Raw genomic sequence first — 20678 nt, forward strand, 5'->3', positions numbered from 1 at the left:
GATCAACAAATTATCGATATCGATTCGACAAAGAATCTACCATTGGGTATTAAAAGTACACTTCACGTAAAGAATTAGAGCAGTTCGAGTGTAAATAATAGTATTATTTTTCGCGGCATAATTCAAGTGGATCACCTGTTTAAATAGAGGTGTGTTAAGTGGGATAAGTTCGTTTCTTTAATCGGTATATTTTGAAAATGAGACGGCGTAGCAGGGTATAACTGGGGTCAAATGCTCGACAAATCCTCTGATTTTCTTGCCAGTTTAGACACCATGTCCAGCTCAGAAACCTTGCATAGTATTTTCTAAAATTTTCCAGTACTTTTGAAAAGGCGTTATGGTCATACTCTCTTGTCAAATGCACCAATGTAAGAATCGTGTAGAAGAGCCATTTAGAGCCCATACAACATCAGAAAATAATTTATGATCAGCCAAATCTCAATTTTGTCAACAATGTCGGAAACAAAAGATGAACAAAAGTGGATAACGGAGGTTTTTCACACTGGCGCTTCCATGGGGCTTATATGAAAACAAAAACCGCCAAGCTTTACGGTATATTTTGAAAAAGGGACGGTATATTTCGGTATATATCTGAGTGTATATTTTATCGATAAGTCCACTGACAAATTGCTCCAGAACTTTTACATATTCTTGAAAAATCTGTGTAAATATTATCCAATAACGTATTTTTTTAAGTTCAGAAGAAAAATATCACTTGGATCTACAAAAAAAATGTACAATCAGTAATATTTGCCGCCATTTACCTCAAGTCGCTGAACGGTTTAAATAGAGGGGGGTTAAGTGGGTTAAGTTCGATTTCTTTTCTTATCGATATACGAGACACTGACATTTGCTCCAGAACTTTTACATAATCTTGAAAAATCCGTGTAAATATTGTCCAATAATTATTATTTTTTGCATTGGCAGAACCGCAGTTTAATCCTGATCACCATACCGTTTCTTTTGCAGGAGAACCACAATGTCGTTCACACAAATCGCGCGTAACTGCGGCCGACTGGCAGCGGCACTGGGCACCAAACGGATGGCCAGCAGCGCCGTTGTTCAGTCCCAGGCGGCCAGGATGATGCACAGGACTGCCGTGCCGGCCGTGGCCAATCAAGTGAGCCAAGTAAGCAGAACCCCCAGGGGATTAGTGGTTTTCTGTGGATGGGAACCACAAGTTATATCGATTTATACCCTAACCTCATTGTAAATGCCCCCGTCGGCAGAGATTGTGTGTAATGTAGGCTCTGAAAAGGTGTCTGGGGCTGTAGGATGTGTACATGTGATTCCAGAGACCCAAACCAAATGATTGCATCACATTGTTTTGCATTAAAACATGATTGTTTTCACGCAACACACACAAGCACACTCGCTCATGCACAGTCACCGGCCTGCATCTGTGTGCGTGTGTGTGTGTGTTGAACTATAATATATTTCATTATCAATTTTTACAGAAATTTGCATTGCGTAGCTATTCCGCCAAACGCACCATTGAGGACATCAAGTTTCGCGTGTTGAAAGTCGTGTCCGCCTACGACAAAGTGACGGCCGATAAGGTAATCTTCAAGCCCCTTCAAGGATCCACTAACTCGGTTGTGTGTTTCGCTCTTATCTCTACAGGAGATGGTGTCGAGCAGATGTCGCTGGCAAACGCAATCGGTGCGCAGATACTCGGCGAAACCGCCCTTGTCGCTGAAGCTCATCAATGAGCGCGTCTTGCTTGTGCTGAAGCTGTACGACAAGATCGATTCCAGCAAGGTAAAGATCAAGACAAATGCCACAAATTGCCTTTGCCAGTTGATTTATAGCCACAAAAAGAACTGAAGCATTCACTTAAACACTTAAAACTCTTCTCGATATGTGTACTCATGCGTTTCTTTTCCTTTTTGCAGTTGAAAGTCGAATCCCATTTCATCAATGACCTGGGCCTGGACTCTTTGGACCATGTGGAGGTCATTATGGCCATGGAGGATGAGTTTGGATTCGAGATCCCAGATTCCGATGCCGAGAAGCTGCTTAAACCTGCCGACATTATTAAGTACGTCGCCGACAAGGAGGATGTGTATGAATAAAATGTAATAATTGTAATTCAAACCATGAAACAGATTACACTTTAATTTTAAATCGAGGAGAGGTCAAATACAATTTGAACAACTGAATAAAACCAAATGTTAATCAATATTTTCCATGCGAACAAATCAAAAAGGGGAGGGGGAGGTAGCAATGCCTTATGCCGCAATCCACTCAGTTCAAATGCGATAGCTATTATCGATAGTTACTGTTCATCAGAGCAGGCCGATCACCGCGTGAGATGCAACACAGCGGCGATACAAAACAAAAACAATTCGAAATGCCGGATGCTGTGGACGAACTGTTGGCGGGACTGGGTAAATATTAAACAAAACGCACTTTGGATCATCGTAAATTGTATTCCATTGCAGTGAGCAATCGCCAGACTATGCAACGACAGGCGGCCACCATTGACGAGATCATGGAGAAGTCGAACAACACCCTGATCCACATCGAGTCGCAAAACAAAGCCCTGGCACCGACCACAGTTACGCCGGGCGCTCAAAAGCTGGTCAAAGTGAAGCCAGTCTGCAAGCAGGCACTCGTCAAGATATTGGAGAATTTCAAGCTGCTCATGCAGCAGAACAGCGACAAGCGGGACGACAAGCACAGCGCATCGGATGGGGTCTTGGCGTGCCGACAACGCGTCGAGCACCTGGCCAGTTCTGTGCGCAAGTTGGTGGCCCTGTGCGACACTGTCCACCAGCTGAAGACCCACCAAGAGGTACTCGACGCAGAGGATGAAGACTTGCCGTAGAATTTATTGTTAAATAGTTGAATAATAATAAATCTATAATATGTATCAAGCCGCAGTGTAGGAGGATATTTGCATCAGAGTGAAGGTGAGGACCTCCACAAACATTTCCAGGCGTGCGACCAGGCTGCCACCAGCTAAAACATCGCTTGGATGTGGCAGCTGGAGACGGTTGGATCGCAAGTAGTTCAATTGCTTCATGCTTTCGGCGATTGCCATCAGCTTCCGCTCTTCATCGGCTGTGAATGCATCTGGCGTTGCCTCGACCTCCGTCGGCATTAGCTTTTCTATCTGCTGGGAAAAGGTCTGCAGCTGCGCAAGCTTCTTTATGTACACGGCCTCTTTCTTCTTAAGGGCGGCTGCCTCTTCGTAGGCCTTGGCCAGCTTCCGTTTGAACTCCTTGAACTCGTTGTACACCTCGGCGGCACTGCGATGCTCCTCCAGGCGCTTCATGCCCTCCGCCAGTTCCGGCTGCTCCAAGGAGGCAGCGCGCTGCATCTCTCGCTTCTTGGGGATCTTCTGCAGGTTACTGGGATACTCGTCGAGCGACTTGAAGAGCTCCGCATAGTCGGCCACCGTGCCCAACTCCTTGTTTGGTGGTGCTTTCGCAGCCTCCTCCTCCATCATTTTCGGCAGACTCTCGAAGAACGTCGTGGGGTTCATCACCGACTTGGTGACGCGCAAATCCCGCAAGCCCTTCACGTGTTTCACATAGTTTTCGTTCTTTAATTTCGCGGAAAACTGGCTAAAGTCGGTGTTGGCTTCCATTTTTGTGAATTTCCCTTTTGTATGTTTTGCGTGTTTTCTTTTTTGTTTTGAATTGTGTTGCGTCGCCACTGAAGCAACCCTGGCGATAACAGTCCATCTCGGTAATCGATACTGAGCGGGGAGACGTTGGAATTCAAATTGTAATTAGCATTATGCTATTATGATTTATTAAATGAACAATTTCAGACTTTTAATGGACGAGTGGACGGGGTCACGGTCACGGTCACCCGTACTCGGACTGAACGGTGAGCGAGAATTGACCCTTTGGTATGGTGTTGGCATGATACCAGATGCGTGTATCCACAAGAACGGCATCGCCCGGCTCTACATAGAAGGAAAACGGCTGACACTGATGGTCGCATTCAGGTGCCGGAGCCAAGTACCAGCTCTTGTTGCCTTTCAGCTGGGCTTGCCACATCAGACGTGGCATGTACTCCAGCTACAACGAAACATATAAAAATAATATGGAATCTGTCAGAGCATTTCCTTTGCTTACATGCATCACTGCGCCTTGTTCGTAGCCCATTAATATGAAGTCCGTGTGCGGCATTTCGGCATCCTCGGGCAGGAAATGTGGCCGGGGATAGAGTTTCCTTAGCTCTGCGAGGACTGTAGGATGGCAGACACTCCAGCCGACAAACCAAGGAGTTCCTTGGCTGAGATTTGACCGCTCCAATTGCATCTCAAAGACCTCTTTGAGGGACTTCAAGTCCGAGTTGAAGTGCTGGAATTGGCACACGGATTCTATGGAACCGGGAACACTGTCATACAGATCCCGGATGTAGCCAAAGCTCAGACTCTTCTGGGCTGGCCAGTGGGCCACGGCCTTCTTCACAATGATCGGCAGGGAGGAGTATGCGTGGGGGGCAAACTCCTCGCGCGTCAGATTCGACAGAATCAGAGGACCCTGCACGCCCTTGCAGAATGCACAGTCGCTGATGGGTCGCGTGGCCTCCCACACCAGGTAGTTGTTGGGCAGGAAACAGCGCACGCCGAGCAGAAACGATATGGTCTCGTAGAAGACTGGCGTGGCCACCATTATGAAGAAAACGATTCCCACGAGCCACAGGTGATTCAGGCGATTGGGATTGCGATTTATGTCGCGCGTCTTGCGATAGGCCTCCTGCAGATCTTCCACGGACACCAGTCCCGTCCTCAGGGCGTTCAGATGGAGAGCATCCAGCCGGGCAGTCACATCCTCGCCGAGACGCTCGCGAATCGCCTGCATGCGATTGCCCAGGGTCCCCATGGGACGGCTGATAAACTGTGCGGATAGCCACATTAGGGACTTTGACGAGAATTTTGTTAATGGTTTTCGCTCACCAGAAACATTTTTATTGGATTTCTTTTAATTTCGCATCGTATCGTCTTTGTTTTGATTTTTGTTTTGCTGACAAGCAGCTGATTATTGCGATGTCTTACTATCGACAGACCGTCGCCGATGTATCGATAGCGCTATCGATTTCTCCCCAACCCTTCTATCGGCGGTCTGCCAGCTCCAAGCCCCACTGTTCTGCTGCTGTGCTGCGCCCCCAATATCTCCAATGTCTTGCTGCAATTCTTTTTGCTCGGACGTAGTATCGGCCAGCGAAAAATCCAATTATTCTTGAATCGAGTCGCCTTCCAACCGATTAGTACAAAGCCAACGTGACAATAATCCAACTATGTGTCTTGGATAGTGCGTGCATTTACGTTTTCATTCATCGTTCATCATCTGTGAAGACAGGCTCTGGCTCTCTCTCTCTCTCTCTACTGGCATATATGCTGGCAACGTGTGACCCCGAAAGCTGTCCCCGCGCACACACTTTCACTTCTTCCACTGCCTACTACTCCAATCCACGACGTCCAGCCACCAACAACAATACAACGAACAAATAACCTAGCATAAACAAATTATTGTGCAATACTACTTAGTTAAAATTTAACTTAAAAGCATGTCTGCGCAGGAAAAGGTCATACGAGTGGGGTCGCGGAAGAGCGAGGTAAGTGGACTATCGACAGTGCAAAGTTTTACAGATATGTGCACACATGTGCATCCGCTTTGAATTAAAATCCTCATTTTGTTGTACATTTGAATTTCAATCACATTTTGTCTAGCGCGTGTCAAGCCCCCTTCGTTCCATCCTTCTCCTCTTTCCCTGTGTCTCTCTCTCTCTCTCACTCGCACGGTGCCCGCATTTATGCAAGAGTTTCTGTTTTTGTGTTAGACTTGTTGCTTGCCTTCGCTGCGCGCTCCGCTATCCCTCCCCTCACACGGTGGTGTCTATGCTTTTTCGTTACTGTTACACAATTCGCGCAGCAACAGCAAAGGCACGCACTTTACTAAAGAGAGGAGGGGGGGCAAAGGAGAGGCATATGTGTACTCGATTTGTGGTGCTTTTCACTCACGACACGATCTCTTCTCAAGCCGCTGCCTTGGCTTGAAATATTCGTGCGTGTGTGTGTGTGTGAGCGAGAGAGTGGTATTTTTTTTGGATTTGAGGTTTATTTTTTTTTAATTGCAAGCGGAGCCACCTTTGGCGCTGTGCGCACAACTCTACACACGACAACAAAAAAATGAAGGCCACCTTTGCTGATGGAATTTATATTTGAAATTACTTGGTTTTTTTTTTAATTTAATGGGCGGCCGCTGTCGCCTTACTTAGCCCCGATTCCACCTCTCTCTCACTCCGATCACTTGAGGCTCATTTGCATTTTGCATTTAAGTAGCGCGCCAAGCAGCGACTTTGATTAATTATTTTCTCTTTACTTTTGCTTACAGCTGGCTCTCATTCAAACCAAACATGTCATCGGCCGACTCCAGAAACTGTATCCCAAGCAGCGGTTCGAGATACGTAAGTGAAAGTGTGTGTGTGTAGTGGGGTGTTGTGTTGGGTTGTGTAGTGTTTTTGAAAAAAGCAGAACTCATGCTGCGTTTGCGTTTGGGACGGGGGGCGGAAGGCGGGGTTTTTTGTATTTATTTCAAATAATGTTTTCGAAGCATGACTCGCGGGAATATCATCGGGTCTTAAGTCTTATCGTATTTTGATAGTACATAACTAAAACAAATGTTTCGTTCGTTTCGAATGGATTGCATATGATTTGCTGATTTGCTGCTTTAACGGTGCCAGTCGCCAGCCCAGCCCAGCCGGTTCTTCTGTTTCACTTCTTCTCCTGCTTTTATTTGGCCTCTTCCGTTACGATCGTCTCTCTTTCTCACTCGCTCACGTGCCATCATTTTGGCAAAGAGTTTTGTTCAATGTCAATGCTGCTGTGGTTTTGTTTTTGGCTTTGCCTTTGCTTTTGCTTTTTGTTTTCGAGATTAGGGCCGAACGAGTGCCGAAATGTTATGCCATGCACACACACACACGCAAATCGAACCACTCTCTTTCGGACACCAAAACGTGTATATGTATATGCATATCCGATCTGATAGCAGCATTAATGGCAGTTCGTTCTGTTCATATCTGTGAAATTGTACCGATTAGATATTCCAAAACATTTTAATTGCTTGAAATAGAAGCGAAATCTTTTGAAATATACATTTTAATCAGAAAATTTTTGTGGAGTACCTTTTGGACTTTGATAAGATGTGGAATTTATAATTTTGTAGAAGTACGGTACAATGAATGATTCATCTTGGGGTTTGTGCATAGCACAGTGAGTGGGGGAATATAATATGCCGTGATGTGATGTCACTCCTTTGATCGATATTATATTTCATGAAAATGTCCCAAACACGCAACATCCTCCTCCACTGCTCTGCATAGTACAATATTCAAATTATATTCAGAGTCCCGTCCCCCCTTCCGACGATAAGCAAAACATTCGCCTCGCAAAATACATAACATTATCATTGCGTTGTGACGATAGCGGAAGAGTGCGGTGTGGTGTGGTGAGGTGAGGTGCGGGAAGTGTCAAAGATAGATAGATAGATACTTCGATGGTGGCATGGCATGTCGTCCGCTTGATTGTTGTCATAATTCTGGAATGGAAGGGAGAATAGAGGAGGGGGTACGCTTCTGGCTACTGGCTACTGTTGCGTTCCGGTTCCCCTTTATCTAACAGGCGAGAATGCAATTAAGGGGTACAACCCTTCCAGAGATGATAGATGATTTACAGACTAAAGATAGGTAGTGGGAGGAAGAATATAGATCTTAGATCTATAGGAGACACCGAATTACCATTAATACAATCTTATCCTCTCTGCAGACACCATGTCGACGTTCGGAGATCGTGTCCTCAATGTTTCACTGCCCAAAATTGGTGAAAAAAGTCTGTTTACCCGCGACCTGGAAGATGCTCTAAGGAATGGCGGTGTCGATTTTGTGGTGCACTCGCTGAAGGATCTGCCAACGGCTTTACCGACGGGCATGGCCATTGGGGCAGTCCTAGAGCGAGAGGATGCCCGGGATGCTCTGGTTCTGCGCGAGAATTTCCAGGGCCATACGATAGCCTCTCTGCCGCAAGGAAGTGTGATTGGTAAGAGATCAGAGGGTATACTTCGATCGTATCTAATCTAAGGGATTCCCTCTTTTAGGCACATCTTCGCTGCGACGCACCGCACAGATACGACGGCTGTATCCCCATTTAATCGTTTGCGATATCCGTGGGAATCTGAACACGCGCCTGGCGAAACTCGATGCCGCCGACTCGAGGTTCGCGGGAATTATCCTCGCCCAGGCGGGTCTTGTGCGGATGGGATGGATGAGCCGCATCAGCCAGGTGCTGGAGCCCACCGATCTCCTCTATGCCGTCGGACAGGGCGCCCTGGCCGTCGAGTGTCGCGCAAACGATGTCCAAGTGCTGGCGATGCTGCAGAAACTCATGTGCCTGAACACCACATGCCGCATTCTGGCGGAGCGGAGCTTCCTCAAGACATTGGGTGGCGGCTGCTCTGCCCCGGTGGCTGTTTGGAGCAATCTTCAGGGCGAACCCCTGAACGCCAACAGCCAGGATGTGGGCCTGTCCCTCACGGGCGCTGTCTGGAGTCTGGATGGTGCCATTGAGATCCGTAACCATCTGTCGTGCGCCTTGAGCGAGAAGCCAACGGGGAAACGCGGAGCGCAGCAGCAGCTGCAGGAGCAGCAGGAAAACAGCAGCAGCTGCGACTCCCCGCCGGCCTGCAAGCGACCAAGGAATGGGAACTGCAGCTCGGGCTCGGGCTCTGGCTCCTCCGATTCCAACTCGAATTCTAGTAGTCCACCCCGCCCGCAGGGTAGTCCCCCCGTGATCTGTGAGGATGTGGCCGCCTGCGAGGCTCTGGCGGGGTACAGCGTGGAGCAGCTGACGGATCTGGCCAGCCAGTGCCCTGTTCTGAGCAACAATAACACTCTTGGTGCCGGCGGAGATGCAGGTGGAGGTGATGCCGACACCACCAATGCCAATGGGTGTCCGATGCAGAGGGATGTGATCTCTCATTCGGGGGGCGATGCAGCAGGAGATTCAGATACATCTTCCAATGTCAACCCGACCCCCCATTGTCCCCTGCAGATGCCAGTGGGCGTGGACTTTATGGGCGAGTGCCCCTACGTGAATAATGAGACGAAGATCTCGTATGCCAAGGCCGGCAAGTGTCCAGTGACCCATGCAGCAGCCGGGGCCGTACCTGCTCAACCGATTCTTCCCACTCCGCCGAGCAGTCGGGCCAGCATTGGCAGCAGCATCGGTGACGAGGTGGACAATGTGGCAACGGTGTCTTCCAAGTGCCCCTTCGCGGCCATGCATCAGGGCAGTGGCCTCGAGGCGCCGCCCAAAGAGAGCGGAGCCCCGGCCAAGTGCCCGTTCCTCCAGAAGACAGTGCAAATGTTCGACTACGCGGACGAGGAGCAGCCCAAGCCCCAGACGGTGCTCATTGAGGACGTGGACAATCTCTTCTGCGGCCTCTACCAGCATCCATGCTACAGCCGACAGGTGTACGAGCGAGCGAATCTGCTGGGCAAGAACCTCGCCGAGGAGCTGATCAAAAAGGGAGCCCTCGATGTGATGAAGATCGCCCAGGCAGAGATCCATGGCAAGGTGGGGACCACCACGACATCCTGAAGACGGGACAGCTGGCCTCCCACGTCACCATTATCGTTATCATCATTTACATTAAGTAGAAAAAGTGTAATTAGAGAATATTCTATGTTGTTTCCATTTCCACATCCACATCCGCATCCAAATCCTCTTTTTAGACGTGTTTTTGTTCTGTTTTTTGCTGGGAAATATAATAGAAATCAAATGCAAAAACCAACAAAGTTTCTCTTCTTTTGTAATGTCTTTTCGTCTACATTTATTTTCCAAAAAATAAAAATTAATTCATTAAAAATTTAACAAAAAATAAAGGTCAAGTTCGAGCGGTGGAAAAGCCTCCTCGTGCTAGTGCCAAAAATGGCAAAAAATGCATTTGCAAGTGGCGCCTTCTCTTAAATTTAAGTGGGGTGCTCCCTCCTCTTTGTGGTCGCAAATATGTTCAGGTCTCCAGTCTACCAGTGATGGCGCTTCTTCAAGTGATCCTCCAAAAATTTAACAGCCTGAAAGATCTTCGTGCACTTGCGTACGCCGCACGGCAGTCCTGGGTTTTCGTCGCTCCCCTCGCATTCATTAAAGTGCACCACGTAGGACTGGCGACTGTTGAACTTCTTGAAGCAGTGGCTGCACTTGAGAGACTGGCCGTGCATTTTGGCAATGTGCGATTCGAGACGTCGCTGCGATTTGGTAGTTTTCGGGCACTGGCTGCAGTTGAACTCGGACTCGTCTGCGGTGGTGGACTCGCAGGTGGAGGTCAGCATTTCACGCTTGTGGGGCTGGACTTTGTGGTTGACTTCGGACATATCTTCGAGAGGATAGGCCTGCGATTCATTCTGCTCGTTGCTATTCGAGATGTTGACGGACTCCGACTCCGATGACTGTTTTTCCTTCTTCGCCTTCTTGGGACGCGGCAGAACCCATTTTTCTTCGTCTGAGACAAGCGAGACCGTAGGCTCCTTTTCGCTCTTCTTGGGTGAAGGCACAGCCACAGCGTTGGCAGTCTCAGACAGCTTCTTGCTCTTCTTGGCGGAAGAGGACACTGCCAGAACATTGGAGGTCAGCGACAGCTTCTTGCTCTTGTTGAGGGAAGAAGACGGCGGCCCATCAGCCACATCGTCGGTGTCGTCCTCCACTTCTTTGGTTGTAAAACTCTTCTTCCGCTTGAGGGGAGGTTCCTCCTCGTGTAGTATTTTCCGTTTGTTTGTCACCTCTGCATCGGGATTGGTCAAATGCCAGCTCAAATGATAGTTCAGCGACTGTTTGCTGGCCAGCGACTTTTCGCATTTGTGGCACTTGAAAATCTTTGGTTTCTTAATGCCATGCGACTCGGACATGTGGCGTTGCATCGTCTTGACGGACGGCTGCTCCGTTTCGCAAATGTTGCAGATCAGCGCGTCATTCGACGGCGGCATTGGCTCGCCGTTTGGCTTTGGCGTCGAGGCACTCGACCCGTTGATGGCAAATGTGTACTCCGTGTTGGGCACATCCTTCTTCTTGTGCTCGTTCAAGGCTCGGATGACAGACAGCCCAGGCGTATCTGGCTCATCGATGTTCTGCACCGATTTGACTGGAGTTTGAAGCTTCTGTGGAGACTTGTGTTTAATAGGTGTCTGGGGCTGTACAGCGCTCTGCTTTCTAGGAGAAGGGCTCTTTGCTTTTATGACTTCGGTATCCTCCCCTTCTATGACTTCGATATGCTCTTCATCATCATCTTCTGCTGCAGCCTCGTTCTCTACTGCCTTTTCCATTACCACTTTCACAGCGGTCTTTTTGCTTTTCTTTACAGCCGGCACTTCCCCCTTCGCCACCTGAACTTCCTTCTCGACAGTCTTAGCCCTGCCCGCGCCGCTCTTTTCTTTACCCATTTCTAGGCCATGGATCGCCTTGGCGTGTTCCTTGAGGGTTTTGGCAACCCCGAACGATTTTGTGCACATTGGGCAAAAGTAAATTCGAGGACGCTGCTGTCCATGGACTTCCATGTAATGTTGCTTCATTTTCTTTGGGTACTTCTCTTTGAAGTCGCACCGCTTGCACTCGAATGTTTCGGGTATTAGTCCCTTCTCCTCCGATTCGCTATCCGCCACCACCTCAACCTCCAAATCGACAGGATTCTCGGCTGCTATACCGAATACACCCATCACCGAGGTGTTTTTTTTGTCGATTGCCGGTTTTGCCGGCAACAGTGACACGGAGTCATCTAGATGAATATCATTATCATCGTTCGCCTCGGCCACTGGAGCAGCAGCCTTCCCGGCAGAGCGTTTGGGCTTTGGTGCCACGATTTTCGACGACGTCGTAGTCGTCGTCATTGACGGGTCCAAGGTCCCAAGTCCAGGCACGGAGAAACTACGCTTCTTCATCGGCTTTTGGTTTATTTTTGGCACCTCTGCCTCCGCCTCATCCAATGCATCTTCTTCTTCGGCGCTCTCGCTCTTTTTTCTGTCGACAAACTCCCGAGCCTCCTGTATTGTGCGCTCGCATTGCACAAATTTGAAGAAACAAATGAAGCACACCTTGATGGCCAAAGTGGGTGAAATCTGAAAATAAAGTGTCCCCAATTATCAGAGGGCCATCTTTTTGTTTTTGTTATTTTCCATAGCCTGTACTTACATGGCGTTGTGTGATGGCGTGCAGAACGTCGCTAAGTTTGTTGCCGTAAAACGCCTTTTTGGACGACAAAATCTTGCCGGGTTCATTGCTGGTGCCACAGCAGTCGCACAGTAGATCTTTTTTAGCATTAACCATATTAATTAAAACAATAAAACAGAAAAAATAGGCTAAATTCAAAAACTCAGCGCGACTCTGACAGCACGTTTTTTTTGTTGGGTTGATAGTGTGACCGCGGCCATAAATGCGGTCTGACCCTTAGAAAGATACCGAGAAATACCGTCGCATTGTCAAAATGTACCGTAAATATACTGACGAATTAAAGTTCTGTTAGGCATATTTCTCGATTTTCATATTCCGTGGAATAATTCTGGCTAACTTAAAATTTTCTTCAAAATGTACTAGTTTTTAGTCCTTGCTTTTATTGTATTTTGGCTAAAACAAGGTTTACTTGCTGGTATTTGAAAACATGATGCGTGTATATGTCTTTCTATACCCTATATCGTTAATTTAATATGAAGATCCTGTTTTTCAAACTGTTTTTAAAACGTAATTAATAAAGAAATTATCCCAAATTGATATGTTTCAGACATATTCATGCATATGATTAGTATCTTGTAACCTACGGAGCCTGGGATGACAAAAATTTTCTCAGCTCTATAACATCCATTTCCCCAGGGTATGTGAACATGGAAGGCTGCGCGCCCAGCAGCAATTTTTGGACGAGAATGAGTGATAAGGATTTAAATGCAATTCATTGGATAAATGATCCATGTAAGGATGTAAGTTGATAGTGAACATTCAAAAACGTGTCGTATGGAAAAGTTTTCATACTTAAGTTTCTTAAATATACCCTAAAAACTGAAATTAATGAAATTGAATTAGCAACATGTAGACAAAATATACCATTATATACCGATATACCGTAAATATACCGTGAATATACCGTCGGCTCAATTTTGACCTCAACATATACCGAAAAGTATATAAAATACCGTAAACGGTATATTTTGTGTTGCTGTTAAGCGCAATTGCCATATGTGTTCTGTGGGCCGCAATGTTAGTTAACAGATGTACCGTCATAGTCGATAAATTCGATAATCGATACGATTTGGCGCGTACTTTAAAAATAGTTTTTTATATTTGGTTTTTGGTGATTTCACTTTAATTAAGGAAATCTTGTCCAGATCATTACCCTTAGGCGCTTAAGCCCGATTCACTTAAGCCAAAAATGTGCCAATTACCACTTTGGCTTATCTCCCAGCAACAGATTCCGACTCGACTGTTTGTGGGGCCAACAATTGGAGCGAGTCGTTAAACTTTTCGAGGCAGATTGTCGCAAAAATAATTCAATTCCGTTTGCACGGATTCCGCATTGACAGTGCGATTACGAGTGCGAGTGTGAGTGCGAGAGTGCGTCCAATGTCTCAAGTTCACAGCACAAATGAAGGCCACACGGCACAACATCTAATGCTTATTGTTACGCTGCTTTGCTGCTGATTGATTTTCTGGCCAACAAAGTGAATTTAATAAACAGGTTGTCTTGTCTCAACACTTTACAGTAGCCAAATGTTGCCCTACCGCTACAGATGGGGGTACATTGGTTATACGTACGGGTAGTTTCTATTTTTGATGCTTGACTGAATTGATTGGCTATTGATTTGATGGGGAATCGACTTCTTTGCCTTCAACCATACCATGCCATTGCTTTCTGGTGTACTTGAACTCTCTCTCTCTCTCTCTCTCTCTCTCTCTCCCTCTCTCTCCCGGACAGCACACTGGCTTGCTGCTTGTGGTCGCCTTTAATTAGCCCAGCGCAGCAGCGATTCTTATCAACCACCATGGATGGTGGCTACTGGGGCTTTCGACTTCGACTCTAACGCTGTAATTACTTGCTTTGGAGTTTTGTAAACTTGATTTTCCTCCACAGCACAGCGGGTTTGACCTCCAGCTGAAGCTGAAGCCATGCTTTACGGCAGGTCTATGATCGTTTGCTTAAGCTCTGGCTTTGGCTTATATTCTGCGGTTGCTGCTGCTGCTACTGCTGCTAGTGCTGTTGGCATTGTATATTCTCTCTTTTGGGGCTGGCTGGCTGTGAAATCTTCTACAAGCCGCGAGGCTTCAAGGCCAAACAAATTACAAGAAAACGTTGAAGCTTCTGTGTGGGGGTTCATTATCATATAATGACCCAATGACCGAAAAAAGCAATGCCTCCCAGCTCTCCCAGCTGCTGAGAAAGATACCCTATGCAGGCCACACACAGAGATTGCAGGGTATTCAAATGCCAATACCAATCCAGTGGGGGCACCCTCCCACACACACTTTCCTGTGTGTGTTTCTTTCGGGAGCAATGATTTTTGTTCTGTCAACTGCGCTCCCGATTCACGAATTAATCACTTCAATGCCTTAAAAATCTCTGAAATTTAATTGAAAACAATCTCATTCCATTTAACAGTCACCTCAAAGGTTCAAAAGTTCTAACATGATGGATCTTTGTTGGGTTTATTTTTGTGTGCGTTAATATGGTTTAAGGCCCCATAAGCCCGAAAAAGCGGAAGTGTGGAGGCACACAAAACCTCAGCTAATTGCCGGCCATTATGTCTTTACATTTTTATAAATAGGAAATATCTTTGTTCGCTCAGAACTGAGATTTATTTTCAGAGTAGTGCAAACAAACACGGTTCTAAAAATAAAGAATCAACTATAATGAGCGCAATGAAAATTAATCCATCAGAGAGGTTTCCCCCTTTCCCCCTCAGGAAAAGGCCGATCGCCCCAGTGACCTCTTTGTATCCCTCGAATTTAAAGGCGGAAAAGAAACCCGAAAACCACTCTGTAATGGCATTTAATTGAATGATTATCCCATCCCGCAAAAGACAAAAGACAATAGAACAGGAATCAATCAAATCAAAAAATACACCTGATGCTGCGCGATGCCCATGACTATCTATATATACATACATATATGCTATATGCTATATATATCCCCCCATATCATTAGCAACAAAAGAACACACAGCATTTCTGCCAGCATCACTTTTCAGCTATTAAATTAACAAAAATACACACAAAACCAAACAAAGCAGAAAAAAAACAAAGCAGATCTTAGATCTTAGAAGAACAAATTGAACTCTCCGTAGGAAGTGGCAAGGGAATCCGTTTGCTGGTTAATTCCAAAGAATCTGTGGCATCCAAGAGTCCTGGACGGATTGATGATTGATGATCGCCCCACCCCCCAGCCCCCCCGCTCTTCCAGCCCCAACTGCTGACAGGCAGGCCAACAAATGATGGCTAATTTCCAGAGTTCCACAAAATCCACAAAAATCAAACGGCCATCAATCATCGAACGGCGCGGTGCGGTGCGGCGCGGCGCGTATTTTGTCACAATAACAAAACAATTAACTAATTAATGTCTTCCGTAGGAGCGGCCCCAGAGTTCAGTTCATTTATACTATAAATTTATACAAGTGTAAAATGCGGCACAGATGCGGGCTGGGCTGCAGGGCATGACCCGGAAGTGACCCCCCCCCCCCCCCCCCCCCCCCCAAAAAAAAGGGCCAAAAGGCAGAGGCAGTGTTGAAGTTGGTTTTGGAGTTTTGTGTCTGATGTTTGGATGGTTGATGGATCAGTAAGGGGAAGGAAAGATACAATTTGTGCCTTATTTTTGGAGAGTCTTAGATATAGTATATACGCTTTTGGAGATGGAAGTTCCAGCTTATAGATAGAACACCCGAACCCGGACTTTACTTCTTGTCCATGGAATCTTCTCTATGGTTTTCTTCGTAAATTGCAGGATAATCAATCGGCAAGCCCTGCTATTTTTCATAGATTATGTATTACTGAAATTCTGAAACTGATATTCCTCGAGGGTATTCCATTACACCCATTGCTATATACTTTTGTCCTGATATTATTTTCTAAATTAATTGAAACTGAAAAAGTTTAACCAAGTTTAATCATTTTATTAATTTTAATCGATTTTTAGATTTTTATTTGGGTATTTTTATAGGCTTTTACGATTTTCTCATATAGGAAAGATGATTCATGATAAAAATGTGTCCTCAAAGTCTCTCTAAAACGACAACTAAGTGGGAAATGGGAAAATCTGAGGTTGTAGAGCACTTAATTCAATTTTAAAAAAATCAATTGAGATCATTTATTTTTTAAATGCTCAATAAAAACCTACATTAGTTCTCTTTAAAAATAAATTAAAGGCTTTAGAGTATGCCGTTCCGTTTGGGGAAGTTTTGCCAAAGATTTCGAGTTCTTTCGACCACAAGTTTGTTGCTATCTTTATTAAAAAACTAAAGCCCGATGAACCCCTTTTGGGTGAAATGTTTGTTTTCCATCTTTTTTGTACATCAAGAGTTCTACTCCAGTACTTACCTTTCAGAAGGAAGTATGAAAAATGATCTCTAAATCAATCAGAGTTGTGTGCGACTGCTGCGAGCATTTTCTATATTCTATTTTCCATTACTCACACATTTCCAGACGAAACAGACAATAATTTTCGGAGCATTATGAGCGGCAGACACAATTACCTAGATTTTTAGAGTCCCATTCCACGAGTGTGGGGCATGGAGCATGGGGGAGGGGGGAGGGGGGGGGGGGGTTCGGTGTATTACGAGTCTAAGTACAGTGCTTTGGTTCAATGTCAGGCGGCGGCGGTGGTGGCATTACAGGAAGCATTTTCTCAATGTGCGGCCTCGACTGGCTGGCCCCTGGCCGCCTTATCACGATGATGCCTCCCAGGCCCCTCCTCCTCCTCCTCCTCCTCCTCCCGCTTCCTCGCGTTGCTTATCAATGCGAAATGTGAGCCACCGAACCGAGAATCGAATAAAATTATCTGGCCATTTGTCTTGTTTTATGGCTACTGTTTCTGTTTCTGTTTTTGCTTCTGCTTTTTGCCTGCGATTTCGATTTCGGTTTCGGTTTCTATTGGCGATTCCTATTCGATTTCGCATAAAACTTCAATTAATTATAGCAGCAAAATGTGCAAAAAATGTGCACAAAATTTGTGCTTCGATTTCGTTTCGATTTCTGCACAAAGAAAAAATAAAACAAAAAACATATTCATTGAAATACGCAATTTATGAACGATTCGAACCATGATTCGGTTCATTTATTTGCCATGAGAATCAGGCACGTAGTGACACTCTTAAACCGATTGAAATGAATGGATTTTGCAACTCTTTTGGACACCTTTTGGGAAGGGAGGGGGTAGATTAAGTATCTGTGGAAAATCAAATGAAAATCCATTCAATTGGAAAATTCAAGCATTAAGTGATGAATGATTGAATAAATTATGTATGAATCATTCGCTTTCGAGCGGAAATTAGTCAGAAATCGCGATGAGTGTAGAGGCAAAAGAATATCAGATGTCACGGGGAAGTCGATGCTGCAAAAAATTCGATTTTTACATATATTTTAAGATGATCTTTGAGGTATTCCCCACATTCCACCACAATCCGCATTGAGTCATCATTTAAAGCCACATTTCTCATAGCCGAAATCAATCCCAAGAACATTTCTGAGGCTTCTTTTGTTCCACAATTTGATGGCTTTATAGCCGTGTATTCCAGGCATCTGGCAATAGAACCTTGGGCGAATCCACTTAATTATTGAATGATTATTTAATTGATTTATTCCTCTACTACAAAAAATGAAAGAATTCCGGGGAATCCTCCGTAGAAGTTAGCTTTTATTGGTCTTTGGATATGTTGATCCTTTTATTGGACATTCAATTTCCTTTTCTATTCAATTCCCATTCGTATTTCAGATCGGATCTAGGATGCTCTCCTGCAACCAAAATTATTCCAGATTCGAAGCCGATTGGTAATGGCATTGCTATTCCTACTGGCATGCAGTATTAGCCATATTCCACAGCAATCATTCAGTCATTCATTTCCCCCCCGCCCCCGTGGCACTTCCACCACGTTCCTCCGTATCGCATTCAATCATCGGCACTTGTCGGCCCGGCTGTGCTTCCGGTAATGGGCAAAACATTCAATCATTTCAATCAAAAGACTTGGACAACGAACTTGCTGTCGCCTCGCACCTCGCATGACCTTTCTCATGCCCCAGAGACACTGCCGCAGCGTCGCATACAAATGACAAAGTTTTAAGTGAACTTTAACAACGATATGCCACGCCCCTTCCCCCTGCCCACTGCGAACGCCTCGGCAACAGCTGGACAGAGCTCGAGAGAATCAATGGAACGTTTGGGGCACGTAAATGTGGCCAGAACTTGGCTGGATTTTCGTGTGTACGTGATGTGGCATTCGGTCGCCAGATAATGAGCAGAGCAAAAGATACATTGGGGTATATTTGGGGTATCGATGGGGATTCGCACGGTGGCAGGGGGGTGGGGGAGGGGGAGGGGGAGCAGACACGTCACCGTCGTCGTTGACGTGTCTGTGGAATGCAAGGCAAAGAGAATTCGTTGCGCCCCGCCGAAGGCAAAGGCAGGGGCAGAGGCAGAGCTAGAGGCGGGCGGGGAGCTGGCATTACGTGTAGTGGAATTTTAATTTATATTTAAACTTAAATGAAAAATTGATGAAACGTGTGACAGGGCAGCAGCCAGAGACAGAGCCCGAGCCAGAGCCCGAGCCAGAGGCTCTTCAATATTTCGAATTTTTTCGGATTGACAGTTGTCAAATGACATTGTCCGGCAGCGGGAGTTCTCTTCAGGAAGGCACCAGCAAAACATTTTCCCGTGTTCGAAAAATACTGTAAAAACCAACTGAAAACCGGAAAAAACCCAGGCAACGCCAGTGTCCAAATTTTAGGAAAAAACCAACAAAGAAAATCCAAACAAATATCGAGGGAAACCATGAAGAGCCAGTAGAAAACCCACGAAAGAACGAAGCCACAAGAAAACGTGACCAAACGCGTTCATTGACACATCGCACAAAAAAGAAAAACAATCGAATCGAGCAACAAAAAAAACCAAAAACAAACAAAAATAAGGAACCACAAAATTCCACAGCAAATAAGCAACAAATGCGTCACATTTTGTTGTTGTTTTGAGATGTCTAAAGTCCACCGCGAAATAACAAGAAAATTTCAATAAAATAAAATCAAATAAAGCAGAAGAAACCAGACAAAAAGAGAAGACAAGCCAAAAGGTAAGTAGACGTACGTATACTCTATAGAAAGGAAAAGGTTATCCAACAAATGTGGAGAAGGGGATAGAGATATGAAAATTGGAAGAAAGAATTTCCAGTAATTCGATTGGAACAAAATATGGTTTAGGGATGAAAGAAGATGTTTAAAAAAGGAAATTAAGTGAAGGCCTTGGATTAATGTTTTTAAGGAGACTAAGAGTATGAGAATATATAATTTTATAGATTGATGTACTTACCCGCACTTCTGGGGATTTCTTGCAGTGTATTTGCCTCGGTTTCTTAATTTTGTTGATTTGATTTCTTTGCGGTTAACGCTTTTACGCGATTTCCTAAGAATTTGCGCGAGAATTCCACAAAATCTGAAAAACAGCAAATATTTGGGATTGTATTTCTTGTTTTTTTTTGTGCGAATTTATGCATAAATTTAGTGGCTGTGGCTGTGGCGCCTGTGCGGTGCTACAAAAAATGTTGAATACTCGCTAGATCCGAATGAAAATCAAAGTGCAATCAAATTGGAAATCGATTCAAGAGTGCAAATTGGCAAATTGTTCAATCGGTTCTGCCTTGTTCTGTTCTGTTCTGTTCTGTCGATTATATTCCGACTTCAGGGTCGGTTCGGAAAATGACTGATTGATGGGTTGATTTTCGTTGCAGCCCACGTTTTGGGGCACATTCAGAGGAGACATTTCTTGAGCGAATAAAGGCTAATGGATTCCAATTCTGTGGCCCAAGGAGCTGCCAATGGAAGGAGGTGCATGGAGACCTGTGTGTGTGGTTCTCCACGTGCTGGCAGCTGGCTTAAGCGATAAATCTCCTTCAATCTGAATGCTTGCTTGAACAGCTGTGTGCCCTACTAAAGATACAATAAATACAGTATCTACCCCCCCTCCTGCAGCCCCTTTCCAGCTCTTCCACCCCGCTGCTTAGAGGGGAGGCCTGTAATTTAAGATCCAATTAGCAAAGAGAGGGAAAAAAAAGGGTAAACTGCTGCTGTGATTATCACCTTTGGGGTCTCCGACTCAATCTCCTCCATAAAAACCTGAACATCTCATCATCATTTGCTACGATATGCATATATCTGCATCTGTATCTGCATCTGCATCTGCATGTGTGTATGTATTCCATATAAATGTTGTCATTCCATATGGGTATGGACATGGTGGCGGCGGAGGGGGGGGAATCGTGTATTCGTCAAACGAAAATCGTGTCTAATTTGTGCCTTTTTTCTCTCACATCTGCTGCTGCGGCTGCTGCTGATGCACTACATCGATAGATAGATAGATAGATAGATAGATAGGTATATATGTGCAGCGTGTATATCTTTACGATTGGCAATTGCCTTAAGCATTTCGCATTCA

The 20678-nt window shown here is 45.5% G+C and overlaps 6 protein-coding genes across 8 annotated transcripts; 3 read left to right on the plus strand and 3 right to left on the minus strand.

Annotated features, from left to right (window-relative positions):
• The first annotated feature begins 778 nt into the window (after positions 1-778).
• On the plus strand, positions 779-2182 carry LOC108151893 (acyl carrier protein, mitochondrial). Of its 3 annotated transcripts, XM_017280794.2 has the most exons (5): positions 779-887; positions 970-1129; positions 1458-1559; positions 1624-1761; positions 1896-2182. In XM_017280794.2, exons 2-5 carry the CDS (start codon positions 980-982, stop codon positions 2073-2075), a joined length of 570 nt encoding a protein of 189 aa, XP_017136283.1. In that variant the 5' UTR covers positions 779-887; positions 970-979; the 3' UTR covers positions 2076-2182. The 3 variants fall into 3 exon arrangements, with proteins under 3 accessions (XP_017136283.1, XP_017136285.1, XP_017136284.1); XM_017280796.2 differs by lacking the exon at positions 1624-1761 and having other exon boundaries at positions 780-887; XM_017280795.2 differs by lacking the exon at positions 1458-1559 and having other exon boundaries at positions 780-887.
• A 97-nt stretch (positions 2183-2279) lies between these two features.
• On the plus strand, positions 2280-2881 carry LOC108151895 (augmin complex subunit msd1). The gene is made up of 2 exons (XM_017280797.2): positions 2280-2390; positions 2445-2881. Exons 1-2 carry the CDS (start codon positions 2315-2317, stop codon positions 2828-2830), a joined length of 462 nt encoding a protein of 153 aa, XP_017136286.1. The 5' UTR covers positions 2280-2314; the 3' UTR covers positions 2831-2881.
• LOC108151892 (augmin complex subunit msd5) lies at positions 2815-3664 on the minus strand. The gene has a single exon (XM_017280793.2). It carries the CDS (start codon positions 3593-3595, stop codon positions 2876-2878), a length of 720 nt encoding a protein of 239 aa, XP_017136282.1. The 5' UTR covers positions 3596-3664; the 3' UTR covers positions 2815-2875.
• Positions 3665-3727: 63 nt separating this feature from the next.
• On the minus strand, positions 3728-5022 carry LOC108151891. The gene is made up of 3 exons (XM_017280792.2): positions 4919-5022; positions 4092-4859; positions 3728-4034 (listed from the first exon to the last, which is right to left on the minus strand). Exons 1-3 carry the CDS (start codon positions 4925-4927, stop codon positions 3819-3821), a joined length of 993 nt encoding a protein of 330 aa, XP_017136281.1. The 5' UTR covers positions 4928-5022; the 3' UTR covers positions 3728-3818.
• Positions 5023-5110: 88 nt separating this feature from the next.
• Positions 5111-9813, plus strand: LOC108151890. The gene is made up of 4 exons (XM_017280791.2): positions 5111-5577; positions 6357-6429; positions 7787-8056; positions 8115-9813. Exons 1-4 carry the CDS (start codon positions 5530-5532, stop codon positions 9614-9616), a joined length of 1893 nt encoding a protein of 630 aa, XP_017136280.1. The 5' UTR covers positions 5111-5529; the 3' UTR covers positions 9617-9813.
• Positions 9814-9855: 42 nt separating this feature from the next.
• Positions 9856-12424, minus strand: LOC108151889 (zinc finger protein CG2199). The gene is made up of 2 exons (XM_017280790.2): positions 12197-12424; positions 9856-12123 (listed from the first exon to the last, which is right to left on the minus strand). Exons 1-2 carry the CDS (start codon positions 12329-12331, stop codon positions 10042-10044), a joined length of 2217 nt encoding a protein of 738 aa, XP_017136279.1. The 5' UTR covers positions 12332-12424; the 3' UTR covers positions 9856-10041.
• Positions 12425-20678: the final 8254 nt, after the last annotated feature.

Source organism: Drosophila miranda, chromosome XR (assembly GCF_003369915.1).
Source record: "Drosophila miranda strain MSH22 chromosome XR, D.miranda_PacBio2.1, whole genome shotgun sequence".
Classification (NCBI taxonomy): domain Eukaryota; kingdom Metazoa; phylum Arthropoda; class Insecta; order Diptera; family Drosophilidae; genus Drosophila; species Drosophila miranda.